This window comes from Solanum tuberosum, unplaced genomic scaffold, assembly GCF_000226075.1.
Source record: "Solanum tuberosum cultivar DM 1-3 516 R44 unplaced genomic scaffold, SolTub_3.0 scf00072, whole genome shotgun sequence".
In the NCBI taxonomy this organism is placed as follows: Eukaryota; Viridiplantae; Streptophyta; class Magnoliopsida; order Solanales; family Solanaceae; genus Solanum; species Solanum tuberosum.
Genome location: NW_006238999.1, coordinates 1764966 through 1786268, shown reverse-complemented (window position 1 = coordinate 1786268; position 21303 = coordinate 1764966). Strand labels below are relative to the sequence as shown.

The following is a 21303-nucleotide window of genomic DNA, read 5'->3' as shown; positions in this document are numbered from 1 at the left end:
ATTATTTGCAGTGTGGCAGACTGCAAAGAATGTTGTTCCCCCTTTGAAAATTTCAGAAAACATTGCATTGTGACTTGGCTTTTATCATTAACTTTACCTTCAACTTCATTCAAGTATGATAACAGAACTTAACTCATTATAATGTTAAAGTATAAAATAAAAAATAAAAAATGGTCAACTTTTAAGTATCACTCGTTATGCTAACACTTTGTTATTCTCTAAAAATGATCGAAAGGTCAACTTTTGGGTATCAGATTATGACTTATCACTTGTTATGCTAACACTTTGTTACTCTCTAAAAATGACTAAAAGGTCAATTTTCGAGTATCTGGTTATGATAGATCATTCGTTATGCTAACATTTTGCTACACTCTAAAAATGATCGAAAGGTCAACTTTCGAATATCAGGTAATGATTCATCATTCGTTATTCTAATACTTTGTTACGCTCTAAAAATGTATCAGGTAATGATCGTTATACTAACACTTTGTTACACTCTAAAACAGATTGAAAGGTCAACTTTCGAGTATCAGGTTATGATTCATCATTAGTTATGCTAACGCTTCGTTACTCTTTAAAAATGACTAAAAGGTCAACTTTCAAGTATGGTTATGATTCACCAATCGTTTTGCTAACACTTTGTAACTCTCTAAATATCATGTCATGCAAAATAAAATTAAGAAATTCCACTAATATTGCACTATGACTAGGCTTTAAGTCATTAACTTCACCTCCAAAATCACCAAGATGATGCAAGCAAAATAAAGCTCTAAAACTCATACACTAATAAAACATGAAACAAAATTTACTCTTGTTGGTTCACCTGTTGGATTGGAGGTGAAGAAGCTAAAGGTAGTACTTGTGAAGAGCTTGATGAGTGTTGTACATGATGCTGATCATGTTGTACCTCTCTGTTCTTAGGGAAAATGAGTGTAATGAATGGACCACTATTCTCCTCATTATCTTTACACATCTTTGAACTTGATGAAACTTCAAGATTTTGATCAAATCTTCTACAAAACTTGTCTTCTGCATCCCTCAAGAATTGAAATGTTGGTGGAGGTGAAGAATTAGACCTTATAAACTTGTTAAACTCAGCATCACTTGCTGATTCAAGAAAAGGGTTGAAATTGAAACCATTTTTTGACATAACAATAGGACTTAAAGGTGGAGTAAAACAAGAAGGTGAAGCAAGTGGTGTTAAAAAAGGAGTTTCAACATTTAGACACAAATCACTCAAACTTCTAGTTCTTGATCCTTTTCTACTCTTGGATTTACCATCTTCAGACTCCAAATCCTCTTTAGTTTCCTCTTTGATAGTAAACAAAAATCTTGGTGGTCCACAAAGCGCCATAAACTCATTATCCATCGTATCATCTCCAAAGGGTTTGAACCAAAAATCACTACTTGAATCCATATTTGACCCAAGTTGAAGTTGTGTTGGTTCATGGACTAATTGTGTATCAGATGAACAAATTTCTTGGGATTTTAAAGCATTGGTGGGAGTCAAAGAAGTTGTTGAAGGCTTCCCACAAAACATATAACAAAACTCTCTTGCTTTGCTACTATTGCTATAACCATCTTCAAGATTTGTTTTAAGAATCCTATTTTTCCACCATAACAAGTAGTAGAGCTCAGCAATAAGAGCTAACAAAAGACAACCAAATACCACACTTAAAGCAAGTCCCACTGAGCTTAAAGATTTCATCTTTACATCTATTTGAACCAAAATCAAGAAACTTAAAAGATACAAAATAAAAATCCAATCTTTCACCTCAAAGATTTCATCTTTTTACATCTATTTGAACCAAAATCAAGAAACTTAAAAAGACACAAAATAAAAATCCAATCTTTACATCTATTTGAACAAAAAATCAAGAAACTAAAATGACACACAATAAAAATCCAATCTTTCACCTCAAAGATTTCATTTTTACATCTATTTGAACCAAAATCAAGAAACTAAAGACACAAAATAAAAATCCAATCTTTCACCTCAAGATCTTTGCTTTGAATCAAGAACTAGTTTAGAGAGAAAAAACAGATGGAGACAGCTAGTTTTCTTTAGTGAAACTATAGTGAAAGCAAGAAAACAAATTCAAACCAACAATTAAAGAAAATGACTAAAAAGCAAGAAAAGATTTTGCCTTTTTGCTGATCATCAACTTATTGAATGATGATATATACATGTTATAGAGAAAAACAACAAAGGTTTATTACTAAAACACCCATGGAATCTAAGTAAGCAGATGTGGACACTCATTAACTTATTTTTCTAATTAGAGAACTAATAAAGGTGATTTAGGGTGTTTATTTAATTAGTTTTTATATTAACTTAAATCTTAACTAAAGAATCGACTAGAGGGTTACTCAAATGGTAAGCACTCTCCATTTGAGTGATCTTTGGACTAGTTTGCGCGCATCTAAATTGTTCTACAAAATATATATACTACCTCATATATCTGAACAACATCAAATAACTTTTTATCTTTATCGCCAAAAATTAGATAAATTAAAAAGATTACCTAATATTTCTTTATCTCTATTATAATTTTGAACTCCAATCTCCCATAACTATCACTTACTTCATTAATCATTATCTCACCTTCATTTAATTCAAATGAGTAATAAAGTGAGGATTGGAGAGAGGGTAGGAAAAAAAGTAGGTAAAAACCATTGTCTAGTTTCTCTTTTTTTTGGTACAATTTGAGAAAATTTTGTCTAATTTATACTTTATAATAGTAATAAAGGTCACATCTCTCTAGAGATGTTCACATGAGCTCACTTAGAAAAGTGTCCTATCTTTCATCAATAGTCTCTCTTTCTTCCCCTTTCCTTTTGCCATTTTGTTTACCCCTCCTTTTCCTTATCCTTCTTTCTTTGTTTTCTTTTGTTTTTCGCTCGATATATGTTTTGAAATTCAATTAATTTAAATTTATATTGAAAATTTTTGCTTTAAAGGTAAAACGATTGCCGTTAAAGATGATTTCATTCTCAACTCAAAATCGAAACTTTTAATAAGAATGGAGAAATACTTATACTCACGCCACACTTTTAATTGGGAGTAGCTATTCTAGTTCATTTACCTAGTGTTTGAAAAAAATGATGAGGTTAAGTTATAGGCAAGAATGCTAGGGTTTTTGACAAATGTTCAACTTGTATAGCAAATATAACATATACTATACTTGAAAATTTAAAAATGGGGTAGAGAAGGATGATAATAGTAAAGTGGGGAACAATGTTTTCTTTATTGGGTTCTATCTAAAAGGGAATTTACAAGAATATACATATCTTGTATATGTGAGGATAGTTTTATCATTAAAAAAAAAAAATTAACGAAGAACAAAATTTGTCATCAACCTATAATACTGTTGCAAGTTAATTAGCTATGAAATGTTATCCATCTCTAACTTTAATTAACTCAAACGTAGCTCCCTTCTTCTTCTTCTTTTCGTGGGACATGCCTTGAAAATATACCGTTATTAATTATATACTTTCATTGAAATAACTCAATATCACGAATTATCTGTTTCTTTCAAAGAATAATTCACCTAAATAGTTGCTCGATCGATCACCTAATTGCTTAGACTAAAAAAAATAACAAATATATAATATAGGTATGATATATATTTAGTCAAGAATCTATGTATATCGATTAGGAAAAATAAACGGTCAATTATTTGGGTAAAAACCCTATTTCTAAATCTACTAGACCTAACATAAACTACTTTTGGTAGGGGTCTTTTACTTAAGTGTTGCACCATTTATAACACTCATTAAAATGGGACATATAATCCAGCTGTTTTTCATTCCTATTTATACCTTATTTTGTTCGATATTTATATCCAGACTCGATTAAATTTAAATTCGTATATTGTAAGGTTCATTTTTCAAGATAACGCTTTCAACAACAAAAAAGAATCATTTCTGAAAAATTCAAATTCACGACTTTTAATCTAAAATATAGAGATCTCAATCATCTTACCACGACTCATTTCACGTGCACTAACCTTTCAACTTTCAACCTCCACAGTTAAAAATATAAAGATTTCAATCATCTTAATACGACTCATATCGATGCTTATTTTGTTTGCATATGCATGACATTGGCTTATGAACAACATTTTCACGTGCACTAACCTTTCAACTTTCAACCCCAACAATACGTTTTAATTTATACTTTAATTGGCCTTTGTTTTAGTTTCAATTTGGTTAGCCTAAAATGTTCATACTTTTTATTATGACATAGATTAATTAATATCATGTTTATGCCGATGTAATAATTCAAGGAAAGTTTTCGACCGCCATCTTGTTGTCTATTTATTCTTAGAACCTATTGATTTGATTTTATATAAGCGGGATCAAGCATGTTGTCCTTAGAATCAAAATCAATGTATAAACTTTTAACTAGAAAAAATCCATTAAGATACCTATTCGGAAGTTTTCGCAACTCAATCCTAATAGATGAAATCATCAAAAAATTGTCATTTTCAAAAAAATTCTCTAACTCACTTGACGAGTAAAATTCACAAACAATCACTTTATAGCCATCGTTGTAGAATTTTGAATCACACAAAAGAAAAAATATGCAATTACTTACTATTTAAAAAAAATATATAATCGAAAAGTGGCTAGTGACCGCTATTTCCGAGTATAAATAGACTTGGATGGGGCTTTAGTTTGGGCCCTCTTATATCATTTTTGTAAGACATCCTCTTAATCAAGGGTCATTTACACTTTTGTCCTTATTTATATTGGTTTTTAATTTATACCCCTCGTTATAAGTTTATGTTTTCGTATTATAGTATCTCATAAGTTATAATCAGACGTGACTTCAGTTTTTAAAGAGCGTATGTCTCACTAAGCTAGCTTATTTAAAGAGTAAAAATTAAAGATTAATCCATTTGAAAGACAAGACGTGCGATTTTTTCAAGAAGTGTGTAAGTGGAGGAATCCAATGATTTTGACAAAAAAAAAGGATAAGAAGAAGTTTGTGGGGAACAAAGTGGGGAACAAAGTGGGCCTTTAATAAAAGTCTTATCAATAATCAGACCCACATATGTCAATTTCATCAAAATGGGCCTTCAATTTTGTCTTATCATTGATATGGGCCTCATATGTAATAGGCTTATCACCAGGGCCAGGAATCTTGATGGGCCCAGAGTTTTATGTGTGCATATTTGCACTAATAGTGCACAAATAGCCAATTTGAGGATTCTTATTTAAAGCATAATCAAATTCATGAATTTTCGTAAATCTATTCATTTTAGAATTAACAATGTTTTGTCAAAATTAAATTTCAGACAAAATAATTGAAGTTTTTGTATAAATTTTACTCAAATATCTGAAGTTGGTTATAACACCCTTTTTTTTTACGACTTCAAATCTTGATCGAACCCTTCTCAAATCAACACAAAAGGCCCCCAAGTAGTTAGCTTCACTCAACTAGTTTGACTGGATACAAAAAAATTTAAAAACGAAGAAAAAAGAGAGGACCTAGCTCAACTTTTTAATTTTTTTTAATTATTTCTTTAAATTAAGGAAACTCAAAAGAAGAGAAATGGAATCATTTATGCAACAATATACTAAAAGAATATAGACACTTTAATTTTGGGTCACATATGGTCCAAGTTTAATATAGTATGGTCCTTTGCATCTTAGTCTATTTCTAAATATGATGAATTCACTTTCCTTAGGTTAGGTATACCACAAGAAAGAGAATTTCTTTATTTGTAATCAGCGATTTTGAATTTGAGTCTTTAAAAATGAGAAAATCTTTTTTGGAGCTTCGCCCTTCATAATAGACCATGCAATATGCAAATTCAAATTATTGAATCACAATATAATATTAAATACTGAATGAAAAATCAAAAAGAAAAAAAATATACAAGAAAGTGTTGATTACAATATTAGAATATGTTTATTAACGATAAACATAAATTTCATTGAAGGCGTTCAATTTAATACATAAAGTAATTTTTGATGTATATATACCATATATTTTTGTATATGTTTCATATAATTTTTCGATGGAGAATATGTTCAATTAATCACTCTTTATTTTATGTGGCTACATTACTCACGAGTGTATTTATTGCACCAAAACATAGAAGTTTAAAAAAAAAAGCTTCATTTTATAACTTTAAAGAGTGGTGTGTATAAATCAGAGAGTGATCAAAAGTTTTCTTGACACATATTGCTCGTATATTGTTAAATTTTATAGATAATATATTAAATTATTGATCGTCTAACATTTGTTATTACTTATAAAATTTAAAATTATGTTATTAATATTTTCTTACAAGTTTTTAAATTTATTTAAAAGGAATTCTTAAATCATAATCTAAAAGATTTTTAAGTTGCGAGAGAAACAAATAAAATAATCATATGCTAAACAAATAAGAGATAAATTAGAGAAATTTCACTGATGAATTAATATGAACTTGAATATAATATCATGATACAAAAACAAATATATTAAGTCTAATTCAACTCTGAGAATTATGTGGATCACTTAAAATCATATCAAAAGATTAATTTTCTATCTCCACTTAACGTGAAACTTCAACAATAAATAGAAACAACAAATTTCAAATTTAATCAAGTAGATTAAATATAGTAAAAATTCTCAATGAAAATATATAAAGTTAAAATCTTGAATCTGTTTTCCTATCAAGGTGGCAACCTCTTGATTATACCATCAAGATGTAGTAGATGAGATTACTAGATGTCTTGAGTTCAAGTTCAAGATAGAATTTTATTTTTTTTTGATAGAAAACACTTTTATCATATGAGCCCTATCCTACGCAAATTTAAATTAGTCAACTCTAATACAAAATTACAAATATTGGAGCTCGAGTGAAAAAAAAATAATATGTAGGACCACTCTAATGTTCTACATTATTATGTTTTCAATCTGTTAATAACAATTGAAAAAAAAAAAACTCCTCAAATCCAATCTCATCCACAAAATTTGCCTTTGCACTGCTCTCCATAATCTCAATCTTCAATCTCCTCTAACTCACTATAAAGTTGTTTATGGCTTCAGCTTCTCCTTCTCAAGCTAGTCTTCTACTTCAGAAACAGCTCAAAGGTATTGAGTTTTTTGCCACTCTTTTTGTTACTCAACTCAAAGGGTGTTTTAGATTTTTGTTGTTTCCTTTAATTTGAATGTAAAGATCCTTGCTTTTTCATAATTTTGTACTCATAATTCATTATATGGACTGTTTGCTTAATTGGGTGTTCTTGATTTTTGTTGTTTACTTTAATTTGTATGTAAAGATCTTTGCTTTTTCATATTTTTGTACTCATAATTCATTATATTGACTGTTTGCTTAATTGGGTGTTCTTGATTCTTATTGTTGAGATCCTTGCTTTTTCTTCATTTTGCGCTCATATTCATTTTATGGACTGTTTACTTAATTGGGTGTTCTTGATTCTTATTGGTTTCTTTAATTTGAATGTAAAGATCCTTGCTTTTTCTTGTGTTTTGTACTTATTCATTCTATGGACTGTTTGCTTAATTGGGTGTTCTTGATTTTTGTTGTTTCCTTTCATTTGAATGTAAAGATCCTTGTTACTTCAGAAACAACTCCAATGTATGATTTTTTTTCTCCTTTATTTTGGTACTTGTATTTCATTCTATGGACTGTTTGCTTAATTGGGTGTTTGTAATTATTATTGTTTCATTTTCAGATCTCTGTAAAAAACCAGTTGATGGATTTTCAGCTGGTTTGGTTGATGAAAGCAACTTATTCGAATGGAGTGTCACCATTATTGGACCCCCAGAAACTTTATAGTGAGTCTTTACTTGTATTAGTTTAAAGATCTTTTTTTCTTTTGATTTGATGTTAAAGTTCTTTGGTTTTTTCAATTTGTTTGGTTGCTGATGGATTTTTGTCTTTGATTTGATGTATGTTTGATTGAATAAGTTTGTGTTTTCTTATACGTTTATGAAAAATTTGGGTCTTGAATTGTTTTCTGCTTCAGTGGATGCTGTAATTCTAATAAAAACACCATGGTGTAAGGTCTGATAAGTTTTGTGAGTTATAGTAGGGCTTAATGTACAGGAGAAGTTGTAATTTTGCGCCTAGGGTATAGCGTTTTTATGTTGCTCGGTTCTGGAGCTTTGGATTAGATACAGTTTTTTTAATTAATATCAGATACAGTTTTTATGTGTTAATATTTAGAAACTTATTCAGTATGGTGATGAAATGAAATGAGCTAAAATGAAGAAGTGGGGATTCATAAAGCCGACCCCGACTTATTTGGGATTGAGGCGTAGTTGTTTTTGTAATGTTTAGGACCTTGCGTCCAACTTTTCCCAAGGGTGAACTCTCTATCGATCATTAGAAACTTATTTAGTGTGATGACGAAATGAAATGAGCTTAAATGAAGAAGTGGGTATTCATATAGCCAACCCTGACCTGTTTGATTGAGGCGTAGTTGTTGTAATGTTTAGAACCTTGCGTCCAACTTTTCCCGATGGTGAACTCTCTATCAGCTGTGTTCCTCTTCACCTGAAAGTTTTCTGTGAAATAAAAATCAATAAATCTAGGTGCCACTAACTTTGCACATTACCCTGTCTCTGGTTTTTAATCATATTCATCGACTTTTTCCCCGTCCAAAGATTCCGATAACCTTTTATTACTCTTTCATCTGTGTTTGATGCAACTCTTATTGTTCGCCTCACCCATTCTTGCTATTTGCTAAGAAGCATCGTACACAGGTAGGTAGATATAGAATACTTAGGGGCACGAGACTCTCTTCAAGGAACTCGGCATAATAGCTGTCTAATTTCAGGAGAAGGGGTGTCTCCTCAGAAAGGGGGTTGGAGTGACCAGGCCCAACTGTTTAAACAGAAACTCATGCTCATTCTTGGTTGACTTTGCAGCTTAGCAATCGTTATGCATATTTCCCTTTAGGTAGTTTTTGTTGTTTAAGTTGATGACTTTAGTTAAGAGTACATATTTCGTCATTTCCAATGTTTACTTATGCATTAGGTTGGGTTGGAAAAAAAAAATCCTAACTTTGTGTAATTGTTGCAACTGCAGTGAGGGGGGTTTCTTTAATGCTATCATGAGCTTTCCTCAAAATTATCCCAACAGTCCGCCTACGGTTAAATTTACCTCAGAGGTTTGGCATCCTAATGGTACGTAAGCTACACATATATTTCGGAGAATTAGTGAAGTGATTGATCTTCAGTACCATCATCGTCTCATTATTTTTGGCTCTATCGCGAAATTCTGGTTCGATATACAGTTTACTCTGATGGAAAGGTCTGCATCTCAATTCTTCACCCCCCTGGTGATGATCCAAATGGTTACGAGCTTGCTAGTGAGCGTTGGTCTCCCGTCCATACGGTATGGAAACCTGTTATTATTTCAATTACCAAAGAAAATAATCTTGAGCTATGTTGCTTTGACTCTCCAAAATATTGTCGCAACTTGCACCCGTATCGGATTCTTTTAAAAAACACTACTTTTGGGAGGATCCGACACTCACCTAGCGGTACTTTTGAAGAGTCCGGGCAACATAGATCTTGAGGACCTAGGATCTCAATTTCTGCGATATTATTTTGTACTATATGGCTGGTCTTCTCTTCTATGATACTGCATTTAATTTTCAACTATCTCGAAACTTCTGGTACTTCTCCAATTCAGAATCTCATGGAATTTTGGATCACCTCGTCTTTAAGTCCATATTTTGAAGTAACAGCATGTTCATTGTCTTCTTTCTATGTATGTACACGAAATAAATGTTTCCGCCTTCTTTTCCTTTTTATTAGTAAAATAGGTAAACTTATCTCGTGGTTCAGCTCACTTTACGGGAGTGAAGATCTATGGTAATATTAGTGTAGATCTATAGTAGCAATTCCAAAAGTGACTGGTGTCCAACAACTAGAAAAATATCCACTTACTAGTACAAGTTGGACAACTTTTTTTGAAATTGAAAACAACAATGTATTGGTTTAAACTTGACTTTAACTATCTCAACATCTGTGTCAAAATTGGAATATAGGTCAATAAATTAATCACTAGTTACATCATAGGAGTGATTCCTCCTATTTTCATATAACGTTTGGTAATATTGTAACTGGAAGACCACTGCCATACCGACCTGTTTTCTTTCCTCTTATTTGTAAAATATCTTCTGTGAAACCATACGTGATTCAACCCGAGGATAATTCTAAAGAGACACTTTTTGCCAGGTTTGACTATATCTGACCTATCCAACAGCTCATGAGTTGTGCTATTTGATGCGATTCAGTTAGCACACCTTTTTATTTCTAACTCATCCACAAAGGTTTTATAGTTGGCTAGACAACTTGGTCTATTTCTTTTAACAAACTAGACATAAGAATCAGATTAATTCTGTAAAATAATTTGTTGTTTTCACTTTTTTCGTAGCTCAGAACTCTTTTTTACCTATTATTTGAGCCTAAAGGCTGCATCGCTTTGTTTCATTCGTCACTTCGCCACTTCGCCACATAACTCGCATGTGAACTAAACATGCTTTTTTGTGTTACATCGGGAAGTGGAGGTGGATGGGAAGGGGATCCTACACACACCTCAATTGTGGAAGGCGGGGAAGTTCACCGAGTGAGCTAACCTTCAACCCCTTATGTTTTTGAATGGTTGTCACTGAGGGGCTAATAGGCACATTTGGAACATACATTAGGTGTCTAATTGGAAACAATCTCATTTGAGGTGTCTAAATGAATATACGGGGAAACTTTAGGCGACTTCCATGTATTTGGCCTTTTCCTATTGTGGTGGGCATTTAGAATCTTGTTTCTTTCAGAAATTCCTTCTTTGATGTTGTATACCTTTAACATCTCTCTATATGGGTATATGATGATCCCCTCTTTTAAATGGGTGTGTCTTGATATGGGAAATTACATTTGATAGTGTCGCATGGATCAAATAGGAAAGCGATGCAATTCACGAGCTTTTGATAACTATTACCTTGTTTGCTTCTCTTCCTTACACTTCCGTGTTCGATGGTGTTTCTCTTATGATTGTTGCTCCTGATTGTTCGGTGTTCATTTGTTGTATGTTATTTTTCCTTCAAACACACTTCTTCTCTATGATAAAAATTTGACTGGCTATACGATATGCAGGTGGAGAGCATAATGTTGAGCATCATATCAATGCTTTCAAGTCCTAATGATGAGTCTCCAGCTAATGTCGAAGCAGCTGTAAGTAATCCAATTTATGGACTTTTTTTCCCCACTTATTCCCTCTGAACTGCGCTGTGTTGCGTCCTCCTGGTGTGGGTATAACTTCCGAGATTCACCTTACCATATGGGGTCAAAAGGCCAAAATGAGTGATTTTAGTCCTTAGAAAAGGAAATTTGATTCTTGAACCCCTTTTAACGTCATGTCACATCGAGGTACTGAAGGGAAAAAACAACAAAATTCAATCCAATTTACCATTAATTGATTGGTTAACCGTACTCTGAAACCATCTCTTCGGGAATTGTGAAAGATGTTCTACTTGAAATATTCTTGTTATTGCTTCGACTCATATTCCCCCGAAAGTGGATTATGCTCTAATAGCTCCAAATGAACTTACAATGTTTCCCTTTTCAACTCTAAGGATGGATAGATCTCGTGCCACGAATTTACACGAGAATTTGTCCGATGCCAAATCCTAATTCTGCTGTTATCACCTTCTAACGCCTTCTTTTATACGTCTCTTTCTGGCATATTGCAGAAGGAATGGAGAGACAACAGAGATGAATTCAAGAAAAAGGTTAGTCGTTGTGTAAGACGGTCCCAAGAAATGACGTAAAACTAACTTCTTTCGTCATCAGCTGTCGATTGATACAAATGTAGAATTGCTTGTCAAGGTCATACCTCTCTGTATTATTATGCCTTTTCGTTCCGCGAATTCGGTCATTGTTTTGCATTTTTTGTTATAACCTAAGTTTTGAGGTTCATTATTTCATAGCTCTAAAGATGTTTACTGCTGGTCTCACATTGTCTGTATTTTCCTTTGTAGTCTAGTAGATGTTAATGTACATCTCAGAAATGAGCGAAATGAATCTTTCTTATACTTCGATTATCATATTAATTTGTTGTAGTTATTGTTTCACTTCCGTTTATTCTTTTTTTTGGGACTTTTTTCCGTCGAGTTGAGGGTCTACTAGAAATAACCTCTCCACTTAGACCTTACCCTTCCTTGACTTCATTTTGTGGGATTATACTTAGGTATGTCGTTGAAAATTTGACTCATTGTTAAAGGTTTCACCAGAAATTAGCGATTTGTTTTCGTGGTGTGTAATAAACATTAGCAGACATTGCATATTTTCGTGATGTGAAATATTTTTCGTGTCAGCTTATATAAAGAGGACTTATATTGTTCGGACTCTTCAAAAATAGCCAATTTGGGATCATTGTACTTTTGATGTTCTTTAATTTATGCCCCATATAACTAACCATTTTCTTGTGAGGCATAAGTTTATATTTTTGTATTATAATATTCCACAAGTTATGCTTAGGTTGTCAGGCATCATTTCAATTTTTAAAGAACGTATGTCCCACTAGACATAACTTCGATTGCTAAAAAGCAAAAAATAAAGATCAATCAATTTGAAAAGCAAAACGTGCCCCCACCGATGTCAATTTCATCAAATGGGCCTTTAATGTTGTCTTATCATTGATATGGGCCACATAGGTAATGGGCTTGTTACCATTTTTAAAGGCTCATAGCTTTATGTGTGTATATTTGCACTATATGTCATTTTCCAGGGGAAAGTGCATAAATAGCCAATTTGAGGATTCTTATTTAAAGCATAACCAAAATTTATGAATTTTTAAAGTCTATAGAATTAACTTCAAAGATATAGGTAAATCAAATTTTAGACAAAATAATCGAAGTTTTTGTATAAATTTTACTTAAATATCTGAAGCTGGTCACAACGATCCTCATTTATGCAACAATATACTAAAAGAATATACACTTTAATTTTGGGTCACATATAATAGAGAGTAATATGGTTCTTTGCATCTTAGTATATTTTTTAATATGATTCACCTTAATTTTTTTAGGTATACAAAAAAAGAATAACATCGGTTGTGATGAGATGATCGAAATTTTTTTTTTTTAATCAAAGGTTTTGAATTTGAGCTTTTAAAAATGAAAAAAAAAAAACCTTTTGGGAGCAGCTTCATCGTCAATAATGGGTTATGTAGTACACAAATTCAAATTTACTTGAACCACAATATGATATCGGACATCGAATGAAAAATCAGAAAGAAAAAATGGTATACAAGAAAGAACTTATTGCAATATCGGAATATATTTCTTAGTGACAAAACCATAAATTTTATTAGAGATGGTCCATTTAGTATATCATAAATTAATTTTTGACGTATATATAGTTATATACCATACATTTTCTTATATGTTTCATATAATTTTTCAATAGATAATGTGTTTAACTAGCCATGATATGTTACTGACAAATGAATTATTGCATCAGAATATATAAGTTAAATTTTAAAATATCTTCATTTTATAATTTTTAAAGAGTGGAATAAAGGCAATGTTCTAACATAAAGGTGCATATTTATATGACACATGAAGATAGCAAGAATTTGGTTCTTTGGACCATCCTATTTTACGGCTATTGTACGTGACGATGAATTCAAAATTTACTTTTAAGATTTTACTGCTGAACTCGTTATATTCGTAATTATCGTGAGTTTATGACTTATCATGTTCTTTTTAACTTTTAATAAAATCTCACATGTATATATATCTATATATGATCTATATCAAATATCGAATCAAGTTTAACCATTAACTATATGCTCCATCCGCCTCTAGTCATGCACGTTTCAATACCGGCAATGTTAAAATAAAAATATGAATTTTAATAAATATCTTTATTAAGAAAACCATCTAAAAGATTTTAAACATTTTGATTGGAGTTTTTCTCTATTTTTTAATAAATAATGCGTTTGAATTGAAATTTGAAACTAATTGAAATGATGTAAAGGGGTTTTTATTATTTATTTTCTTTTTTGTTTTTTAGCTTTTGAACTATCGAGACTTATCTTAATATAGTAACTTAAACACATTAAAAAATGTTGATTATGGTGGTCCTAAATACCAATTAAAGATATATACATTATCTCTAATCCTTTTTAACGTGACGTGTACATCAATTTTCATATTTTGATTATTCTATTGAATAATTGTTATAAATATCTTTAGCATTATCACTTAAAAATATAAAAGACGATTCAAAAGGCTAAGACTCACTTAGATGAAGATAGGCCATAAAATAGTTAAGAGGTAGCTTGTTTCAAGTTCACTCGACTACGATGAATTAAAATATTTTTATTGGTGCTAATTTGGATTTCGGGAGATGGAATAACATTTAAAATTTAAATTCAATTATAATTTCAGAATTTATAATTTTGAACCTCGAGTATGATAAAATATTTGGTAAGGAGCACTTATGTATTGAGGAATTTCATATTTAACTTGAGAATGATTAAAAAATAAGATAGACTTGACTATGATAGTATGATATCAAAATAAATATCATGTCTAACCAAAACTATGAGAATCACTCAAAATTATAATAAAGAATTAATTTTCTATATTTACATCGAACCCGACGCATAACTTTTCAACAATAAACACAAATAATAAATTCCAAAGTTAGTTAAGTAGATTAAATATAATAATAAATCTCAATCAAAATATATAAAGTTAAAATCTTGAATCCGTCTCTTTACACATATAGCAATCTCTTGATCATACAACCAAAATATTTAATGCAACGAATGAGATTACTTCTTAATCTGAAGTCTCAATTTCAAGCTTTGATATAATAAAATATTTAATAGGTAACATTTCTATATTAAGGAATTTCACATTCAACTCGAGAATAATTAAGAATTAAGATAGACTAAACTATGATATTATGAATGCAAAAACAAATAACAAGTCTAACCAAAACTAGGAATATCACTCAACAATAAATTTCAAATTCAATTAAGTAGATGAAGTTAAAATTTTAAATTCGTCTCTACACAAATAACAATCTCTTGATCATACTACCAAAAAATTTAGTGCAACAAATAAGATTATCTTTTAATCACAAGTCTTAATTTCGAATATTCTATAACATATTTGATAGAAGCACTTTTGTAGTGAGGGATTTCATATTTAACTCAAAGAACTAAAGATATTTAAGCCTCCCTTGCAGCCTTTCTTTGTTTGGTCTAAAAGAGTACTTATTTGACTTCTAAATTGAAACCTCTGCAGGGATTTGAATAGTTTGTATAAATCTACTGATTCTGTTTTTTGATTTCTTTGCCAAGAATCTCTCTGAAGTATAATGGCTTCAGCTTCTCAAGCTAGTCTCCTACTTCAGAAACAACTCAAAGGTATGTTTTTTCTTTCTTACTCATAGTATTTTGTTGTTGTTCTTTTATTTGAATGTAAAGATCCTTGCTTTTTCATTTTTTGTTTGTTGATATTCATTCTATGAACTGTTTGCTTCATTGGGTGTTCTTGATTTGTGTTGTTTCCTTTAATTTGAATGTAAAGATCCTTGCTTTTTTTACTTTTTCTTGTATGCATATTCAAACTTGTTTATTTGGGTGTTCTTGATTTTTGTTGTTTCCTTCAATTTGAATGTAAAGATCCATGCTTTTTTGCTTTTTGTGTACTCATATCATTCTATGGACTGTTTGCTTGATTGGGGGTTCTTGATTTTTGTTGTTTCCTTTAATTTGAATGTAAAGATCCTTGCTTTTTTACTTTTTTCTTGTATGCATATTCAATCTATGGACTGTTTGCTTGATTGCGGGTTCTTGATTTTTGTTGTTTCCTTTAATTTGAATGTAAAGATCCTTGCTTTTTTGCTTTTTCTTGTATGCATATTCAATCTATGGACTGTTTGCTTGATTGGGGGTTCTTGATTTTTGTTGTTTCCTTTGATTTGAATGTAAAAATCCTTGCTTTTTTCACTTTTTGTGTATGCATATTCAATCTATGGACTGTTTGCTTAATTGGGTGTTCTTGATTTTTGTTGTTTTCTTTCATTTGAATGTAAAGATCTCCTTGCTTTATTACTTCTCCTTGTATTCATATGCACTCTATGGACTGTTTGCTTGATTGGGTGTTCTTGGTTTTTGTTGTTTCCTTCAATTTGAATGTAAAGATCCTTGCTTTTCACTTTTTCTGTACTCATAGGGAACGATCCATACTAGATCTGACCAACTGCCCGTCCTTCCTCCTCTACGTTCTTGATAGACCATCTTTACATTCTATGATCTGTTTGCTTAATTGGGTGTTCTCGATATTTGTTGTTTCCTTTTATTTGAATGTAAAGATCCTTGCTTTTTTGTTTTTTTGGTACTTACACTTCATTCTTTGGTCTGTTTGCTTAATTTGAAAGTGAAGATCATTGCTTTTTTTGGGAAGTCATATTCAGTTTATGGACTGTTTGCTTAATTGGGTGTTCTTTATTATTATCGTTTCCTTAAATTTGAGTGTAAAGATCCTTGCTTTTTCTAGTCATATTCATTCTGTGGACTCTTTGCTTAATTGGGTGTTGTTAAAGTTTGTTGTTTTCTTTAATTTGAATGTAAAGATCCTTGTTTTTTCCACTTTCAGATCTATGTAAAAAACCAGTTGATGGATTTTCAGCTGGTTTGGTTGATGAAATCAACTTATTTGAATGGAGTGTCACCATTATTGGACCGCCGGAAACTTTATAGTGAGTCTTCACTTGATTAGCTTAAAGATTTTTTTTCTCTTTTGATTTGATCTCTATTGAATAAGTTTGTGTTTTCTTATATGTTTATGAAAATTTGGCGCTTGTGATCTGTGCAGTAGGCTATAGTGTTTTTATGTTGCTCGGTTCTGGAGCTTTGAATTACTAATGAGCTTCTTATCAGATACATTTTTTATCTGGTAATATTTAGAAACTTATTTAGTATGATGATGAAATGAAATGAGCTTAAATGAAGAAGTGTGGATTCATAAGCCAACCTTGACTTGTTTGGGATTGAGGCGTAGTTTTTTCGTCGTTGTTGTTGTAATGTATAGAACCTTGCACCCAACTTTTCCCAGGGTGAACTCTCTATCGACTATGTTGCTCTTTTTCTGGAAGTTGTGTGTGAAATAAAAATCAATAAATCTGCACTCTCCATAGTCTCAAACTAATCTATGAAGTTCCTTGTGGGACTAGGTGCCACTAACTTTGCACATTACCGTCTCTAGTTTTTAATCATATACATCAACTTTTTCCTGTCCAAAGTTTCCGATCACCTTTTATTACTCTTTCATCTGTGTTTGATGTAACTCTTATGGTTCGCCTCACCCATTATTGCTATTTACTAAGAAACTGAAAGAAGCATCCTTACACTGGTGAGTAGATATAGAATACCTAGGGGCACGAAACTCCTTGACTCTGTCCAAGGAACTCGGCAGAATAGCCTCCTAACTTCAAGAGAAGGGATGCCTCCTCAGAAAGGGGGTCGGAGTGACCAGGCCCGACTGTTTATTACTGAATCTCATGCTCATTCTTGGTTGACTTAGTTAGCAGTTTGGCAATTGAAATGCATAATTCCGTTTAGGTAGTTTTTGTTGTATAAGCTGACGACTCTAGTTAAGAGTAGATATTTCGTCATTTCCAATGTTTACTTATGCTATAGGTTGGGTCGGGAAAAAATTCCTAACCACGTGTAAATGTTGCAAGTGCAGTGACGGGGGTTTCTTTAATGCTATCATGAGCTTTCCCCAAAATTATCCCAACAGTCCACCAACTGTTAAATTTACCTCGGAGATTTGGCATCCTAATGGTACGTAAGCTACATGTATATTTCGGAGAATCAGTGAAGTTATTGATCTTCTGTACCATCGTCTCATTAATTTTGGCTCTATCGTGAAATTCTGGTTTTATATACAGTTTACTCTGATGGAAAGGTTTGCATCTCAATCCTTCACCCCCCTGGTGATGATCCAAATGGCTATGAGCTTGCTAGTGAGCGGTGGTCTCCCGTCCATACGGTATGGAAATCTGTTATTGTCTTCTTTCCTATGAATATTCATGAAATGGATGTTCCCGTTTTCTTTTTCTTTTTATTGGTAAATTAAATGTTCCCACTTCCTTTGGTAAAATGGTTATGGTGTTGGTTTTCGTAAACTTATCTCATGGTTCAGCTCACTTTACGAGAATGAAGATCTACCGTAATATTATTAGATCTATAGTAGTAATTCCAAAAGTGACTGGTGTCCTACAACTAGAAAAATATCCAATTACTAGCTACGTTACTCCGACTCTTCAAAAACCGTCAATAGGTGCATGTTGGATCCTCCAAAAGTATTTCATTTTTAAGGATCCAATACAGGTGAGACAACATTTTTGAAGAGTCCGAACAACATAGATTACTAGTACAAGTTGGACAACTTTTTGAAAGTATAAACAACAATAAATTGGTTTTAACTCGACTTTAACTATATCAATATCTTCGTCAAAATTGGAACTCTAGGTCAGTAAATTAATTGATGAAGCTTTCTTATGACACCTAGTTGCAATCAATGCTCTTTCAGTAAATTTTAACTGGATTATTAAAGAGTCAAGAGTAACATGTTTCATGTTTGCGTAACGCACAGCTATTGCAGTCATGGTTAATAGTAAGACACAACATATGCAGGTGAAAACTGCATTTCCAAGTTCAATAGAGTCACGTCGACATTAAACAATCTTCTTATGATGGATATTTTCTTAATTTTGACCTAAGGTACTAGTCTTTAGTGAAGGTAGAATCTAATTATGACAAATTTGCAAAGAGCCATGAAGTTCAGTACACACTTGCACACACCTGCTCTCTCTCTCGTATAAGTCAGTCAACAACCAAAGACAGTCGGGATCCTCACCAATCACCACTACTTCTTAAATCGGAATCCATGCGAATTTTGCATGTCTCTTACCCTCGACATCATTAAAGATACCTCTGTTCTAGTTACATCGTAGTAATGATTCCTTTTATTTTACACCTAGCTGTGTTTCTTTCCTCTTATTTCTGAAATGACTTGTGCGAGACATTCGTGATTCAGCCAGAGCAAAATTGAAAAAGACACTTTTGGCAGGTTTGACTGCTTATGACTGATCCAAACAATGCATAAATTATGCTATCTATATGAGCTTGTGGTAATCCCTCGTTTAAATGGTTGTGTTTTTATGTGTCAAATTATAAAAGAGAGTTCCACGGGTCAAGTAGGATTAACGAACGGGTGAGCGAGCGCCGTGGTAACGATCCAGGCGTTTTTTGATGAATAAAACTTACCTTAGGAAAGTGGTTCAGGTAGCTCAGCTGTCTAGAGCAAAGGACTGGAAATCCTCGTGTCAGTGGTTCAAATCGATGTAATTCATGACCTTTGACAACTATTACCTTTTATGTTTCTCTCCTTTACATTCTGTGTACCAATTCTTGATCAAGAAAATGTCCTTTTTTGTACTTCTCTATATTTTTCGAGGTTGGGACGGTGTATCCTTTGATATCGATGCTCTTGATTGTTCGGCTGAAGTTCATTTGTTGTATGCTATTTTTCCTTCAGCACTAGACTTCTCTATTATCAAATTTGACTGGTTGTATGATATGCAGGTGGAGAGCATAATGTTGAGCATCATATCAATGCTTTCAAGTCCTAATGATGAGTCCCCTGCTAATGTCGAAGCAGCTGTAAGTAATCCAATTTATCGACTCTTTTTCACTTATTCCCTTTGAACTGTGCTGCATTGCGTCCTCCTGGTGTGGGGTAGGGTAGACACTGTATGTAGAAACTCCCCCCCGCCGCCAAAACAAACCAGGGAATATCACCATGAGGTATCAGGTTCCTATGATGCAATTGGGACTTATTGGCCGAAATGAAACAATTTTGATAGTCCTTTGTGGTAGCGGAGGTAAAAAGTCCTAGGTGATTTCTTCTCATCTGTTCAAGTCTTGATGGATAGAGTTATCTTGTATTCGCGCTGGTGGGATGTAGCAGGTACTATGTGGAATTAGTCGAAGCTCATGCAATTTGGCCCGGACATCGCAATTATTAGAAAAACTGATTAGGGTCATATCATTTGAAGTTCATTGAAGAAGATCATTAATATTCTCTTCTTCTGAACCTCTAAGGTCTTTTTACAGTGTTTCTTGTGTTTCCCTTTTCAACTCTAAGGATGGATAGTTCTCGTGCCATCGAGACTTTATCCGATGCCAAATCCTAATTTGAGTGTTCAAACTAATATCAGGAGAGACGACCATGGCCAGCATGTGCCTGTTATTTGGTTTTTCTTCTTTTGTTATAACGCCCTTATTCACGTCTCTTTTTTCTGTCATATTGCAGAAGGAATGGAGAGACAATAGAGATGAATTCAAGAAAAAGGTTAGTCGTTGTGTAAGACGGTCCCAAGAAATGATGTAAAACAAACTTCTTTCGCGTCATCAACTGTTGATCGATACAAATGTAGAATCGCTGTCAAGGTCATACCTTTCTGTATCATTACGCCTTTCGTCTTGCAAGTTCGATCGTTGTTTACATTTTTTTTGTTAAAACTTAGTTTTTGAGGTTCTTGCCAGTAAGTAAGATTTATTTTATAGCTCTAAAGTTGTTTAACTGCATAATGTACATCTCAGAAATATGCTAAAATGAATCTTTTCTTCTTATTATTAGAGAACTGATTACTTGTTTCATGAAAATTTGACTTTGTTACTATGTTTGTTATGCTTTCACTTCCGTTTATTCTTTTTCTAGATTGTTTTACCTCGAGCCGAGGGTATATCAGAAACAATTTGTCTACCTCTGCGGTAGAGATAAGGTCTGTGTATACTCTATCCTTTCTAGACCTCATTTTGTGGGATTACACCGAGTATGTTGTTGAAAATTTGGCTCGTTAGTAAAAGGGTTTCCCATGGGAAACTCGTCTCAAACATTACACTGGATATGTTGTTATTAGTCTACAAGTCTAATTTTGTGTATCGAAAAAAGTCTCTCTACCTTTACAAGGTAAGGGTAAGATTACATATACACTACCCTTTTCAGACATCATTTGTGGAATTACAGTGAATATGTTGTTACTTACTCTGCAAGTCTTAGCAACAACAATATTGTTGTCTATAGAGTCAATACATAAAATAACAAAACATTGAAGGAATTTTTGAAATGGACAAGAGGTCGTTGCTCAGATGATAAAAAAAATAACTTTATTTTCGTTTTTAGTAGCGTCTAGCTAGATTCTTACGTTTTAGTTTAATCCGAGGATTGTTGTGGTTTGATTTT

At 32.4% G+C, this 21303-nt stretch overlaps 3 protein-coding genes across 3 annotated transcripts; 2 read left to right on the top strand and 1 right to left on the bottom strand.

Moving 5' to 3' along the window:
- Window positions 1–799: 799 nt before the first annotated feature.
- On the bottom strand, window positions 800–2180 carry LOC102580380 (uncharacterized). Its single transcript, XM_006345893.2, has one exon. The coding sequence runs from the start codon at window positions 1706–1708 to the stop codon at window positions 806–808; it is 903 nt and encodes a 300-aa protein (XP_006345955.1). The 5' UTR covers window positions 1709–2180; the 3' UTR covers window positions 800–805.
- A 4742-nt stretch (window positions 2181–6922) lies between these two features.
- On the top strand, window positions 6923–12099 carry LOC102580055 (ubiquitin-conjugating enzyme E2 7-like). The gene is made up of 6 exons (XM_006345892.2): window positions 6923–7093; window positions 7696–7798; window positions 9054–9151; window positions 9262–9362; window positions 11123–11200; window positions 11719–12099. Exons 1-6 carry the CDS (start codon window positions 7039–7041, stop codon window positions 11794–11796), a joined length of 513 nt encoding a protein of 170 aa, XP_006345954.1. The 5' UTR covers window positions 6923–7038; the 3' UTR covers window positions 11797–12099.
- Window positions 12100–15214: 3115 nt separating this feature from the next.
- On the top strand, window positions 15215–20693 carry LOC102579737 (ubiquitin-conjugating enzyme E2 7-like). The gene is made up of 6 exons (XM_006345891.2): window positions 15215–15410; window positions 16645–16747; window positions 17737–17834; window positions 17942–18042; window positions 19641–19718; window positions 20371–20693. Exons 1-6 carry the CDS (start codon window positions 15362–15364, stop codon window positions 20446–20448), a joined length of 507 nt encoding a protein of 168 aa, XP_006345953.1. The 5' UTR covers window positions 15215–15361; the 3' UTR covers window positions 20449–20693.
- The last annotated feature ends 610 nt before the right edge of the window (window positions 20694–21303 follow it).

Bases quoted from the DNA above. Each gene is read 5' to 3' on its own strand.
- LOC102580380 (XM_006345893.2), bottom strand. From the start codon at position 1,708: ATGAAATCTTTAAGCTCAGTGGGACTTGCTTTAAGTGTGGTATTTGGT.
- LOC102580055 (XM_006345892.2), top strand. From the start codon at position 7,039: ATGGCTTCAGCTTCTCCTTCTCAAGCTAGTCTTCTACTTCAGAAACAG. The intron at 9,363-11,122 runs GTATGGAAACCT...TACGATATGCAG, and splicing joins GTTGGTCTCCCGTCCATACG to GTGGAGAGCATAATGTTGAG. The intron at 11,201-11,718 runs GTAAGTAATCCA...GGCATATTGCAG, and splicing joins CAGCTAATGTCGAAGCAGCT to AAGGAATGGAGAGACAACAG.
- LOC102579737 (XM_006345891.2), top strand. From the start codon at position 15,362: ATGGCTTCAGCTTCTCAAGCTAGTCTCCTACTTCAGAAACAACTCAAA. The intron at 15,411-16,644 runs GTATGTTTTTTC...TTCCACTTTCAG, and splicing joins ACTTCAGAAACAACTCAAAG to ATCTATGTAAAAAACCAGTT. The intron at 17,835-17,941 runs GTACGTAAGCTA...TTTTATATACAG, and splicing joins GGAGATTTGGCATCCTAATG to TTTACTCTGATGGAAAGGTT.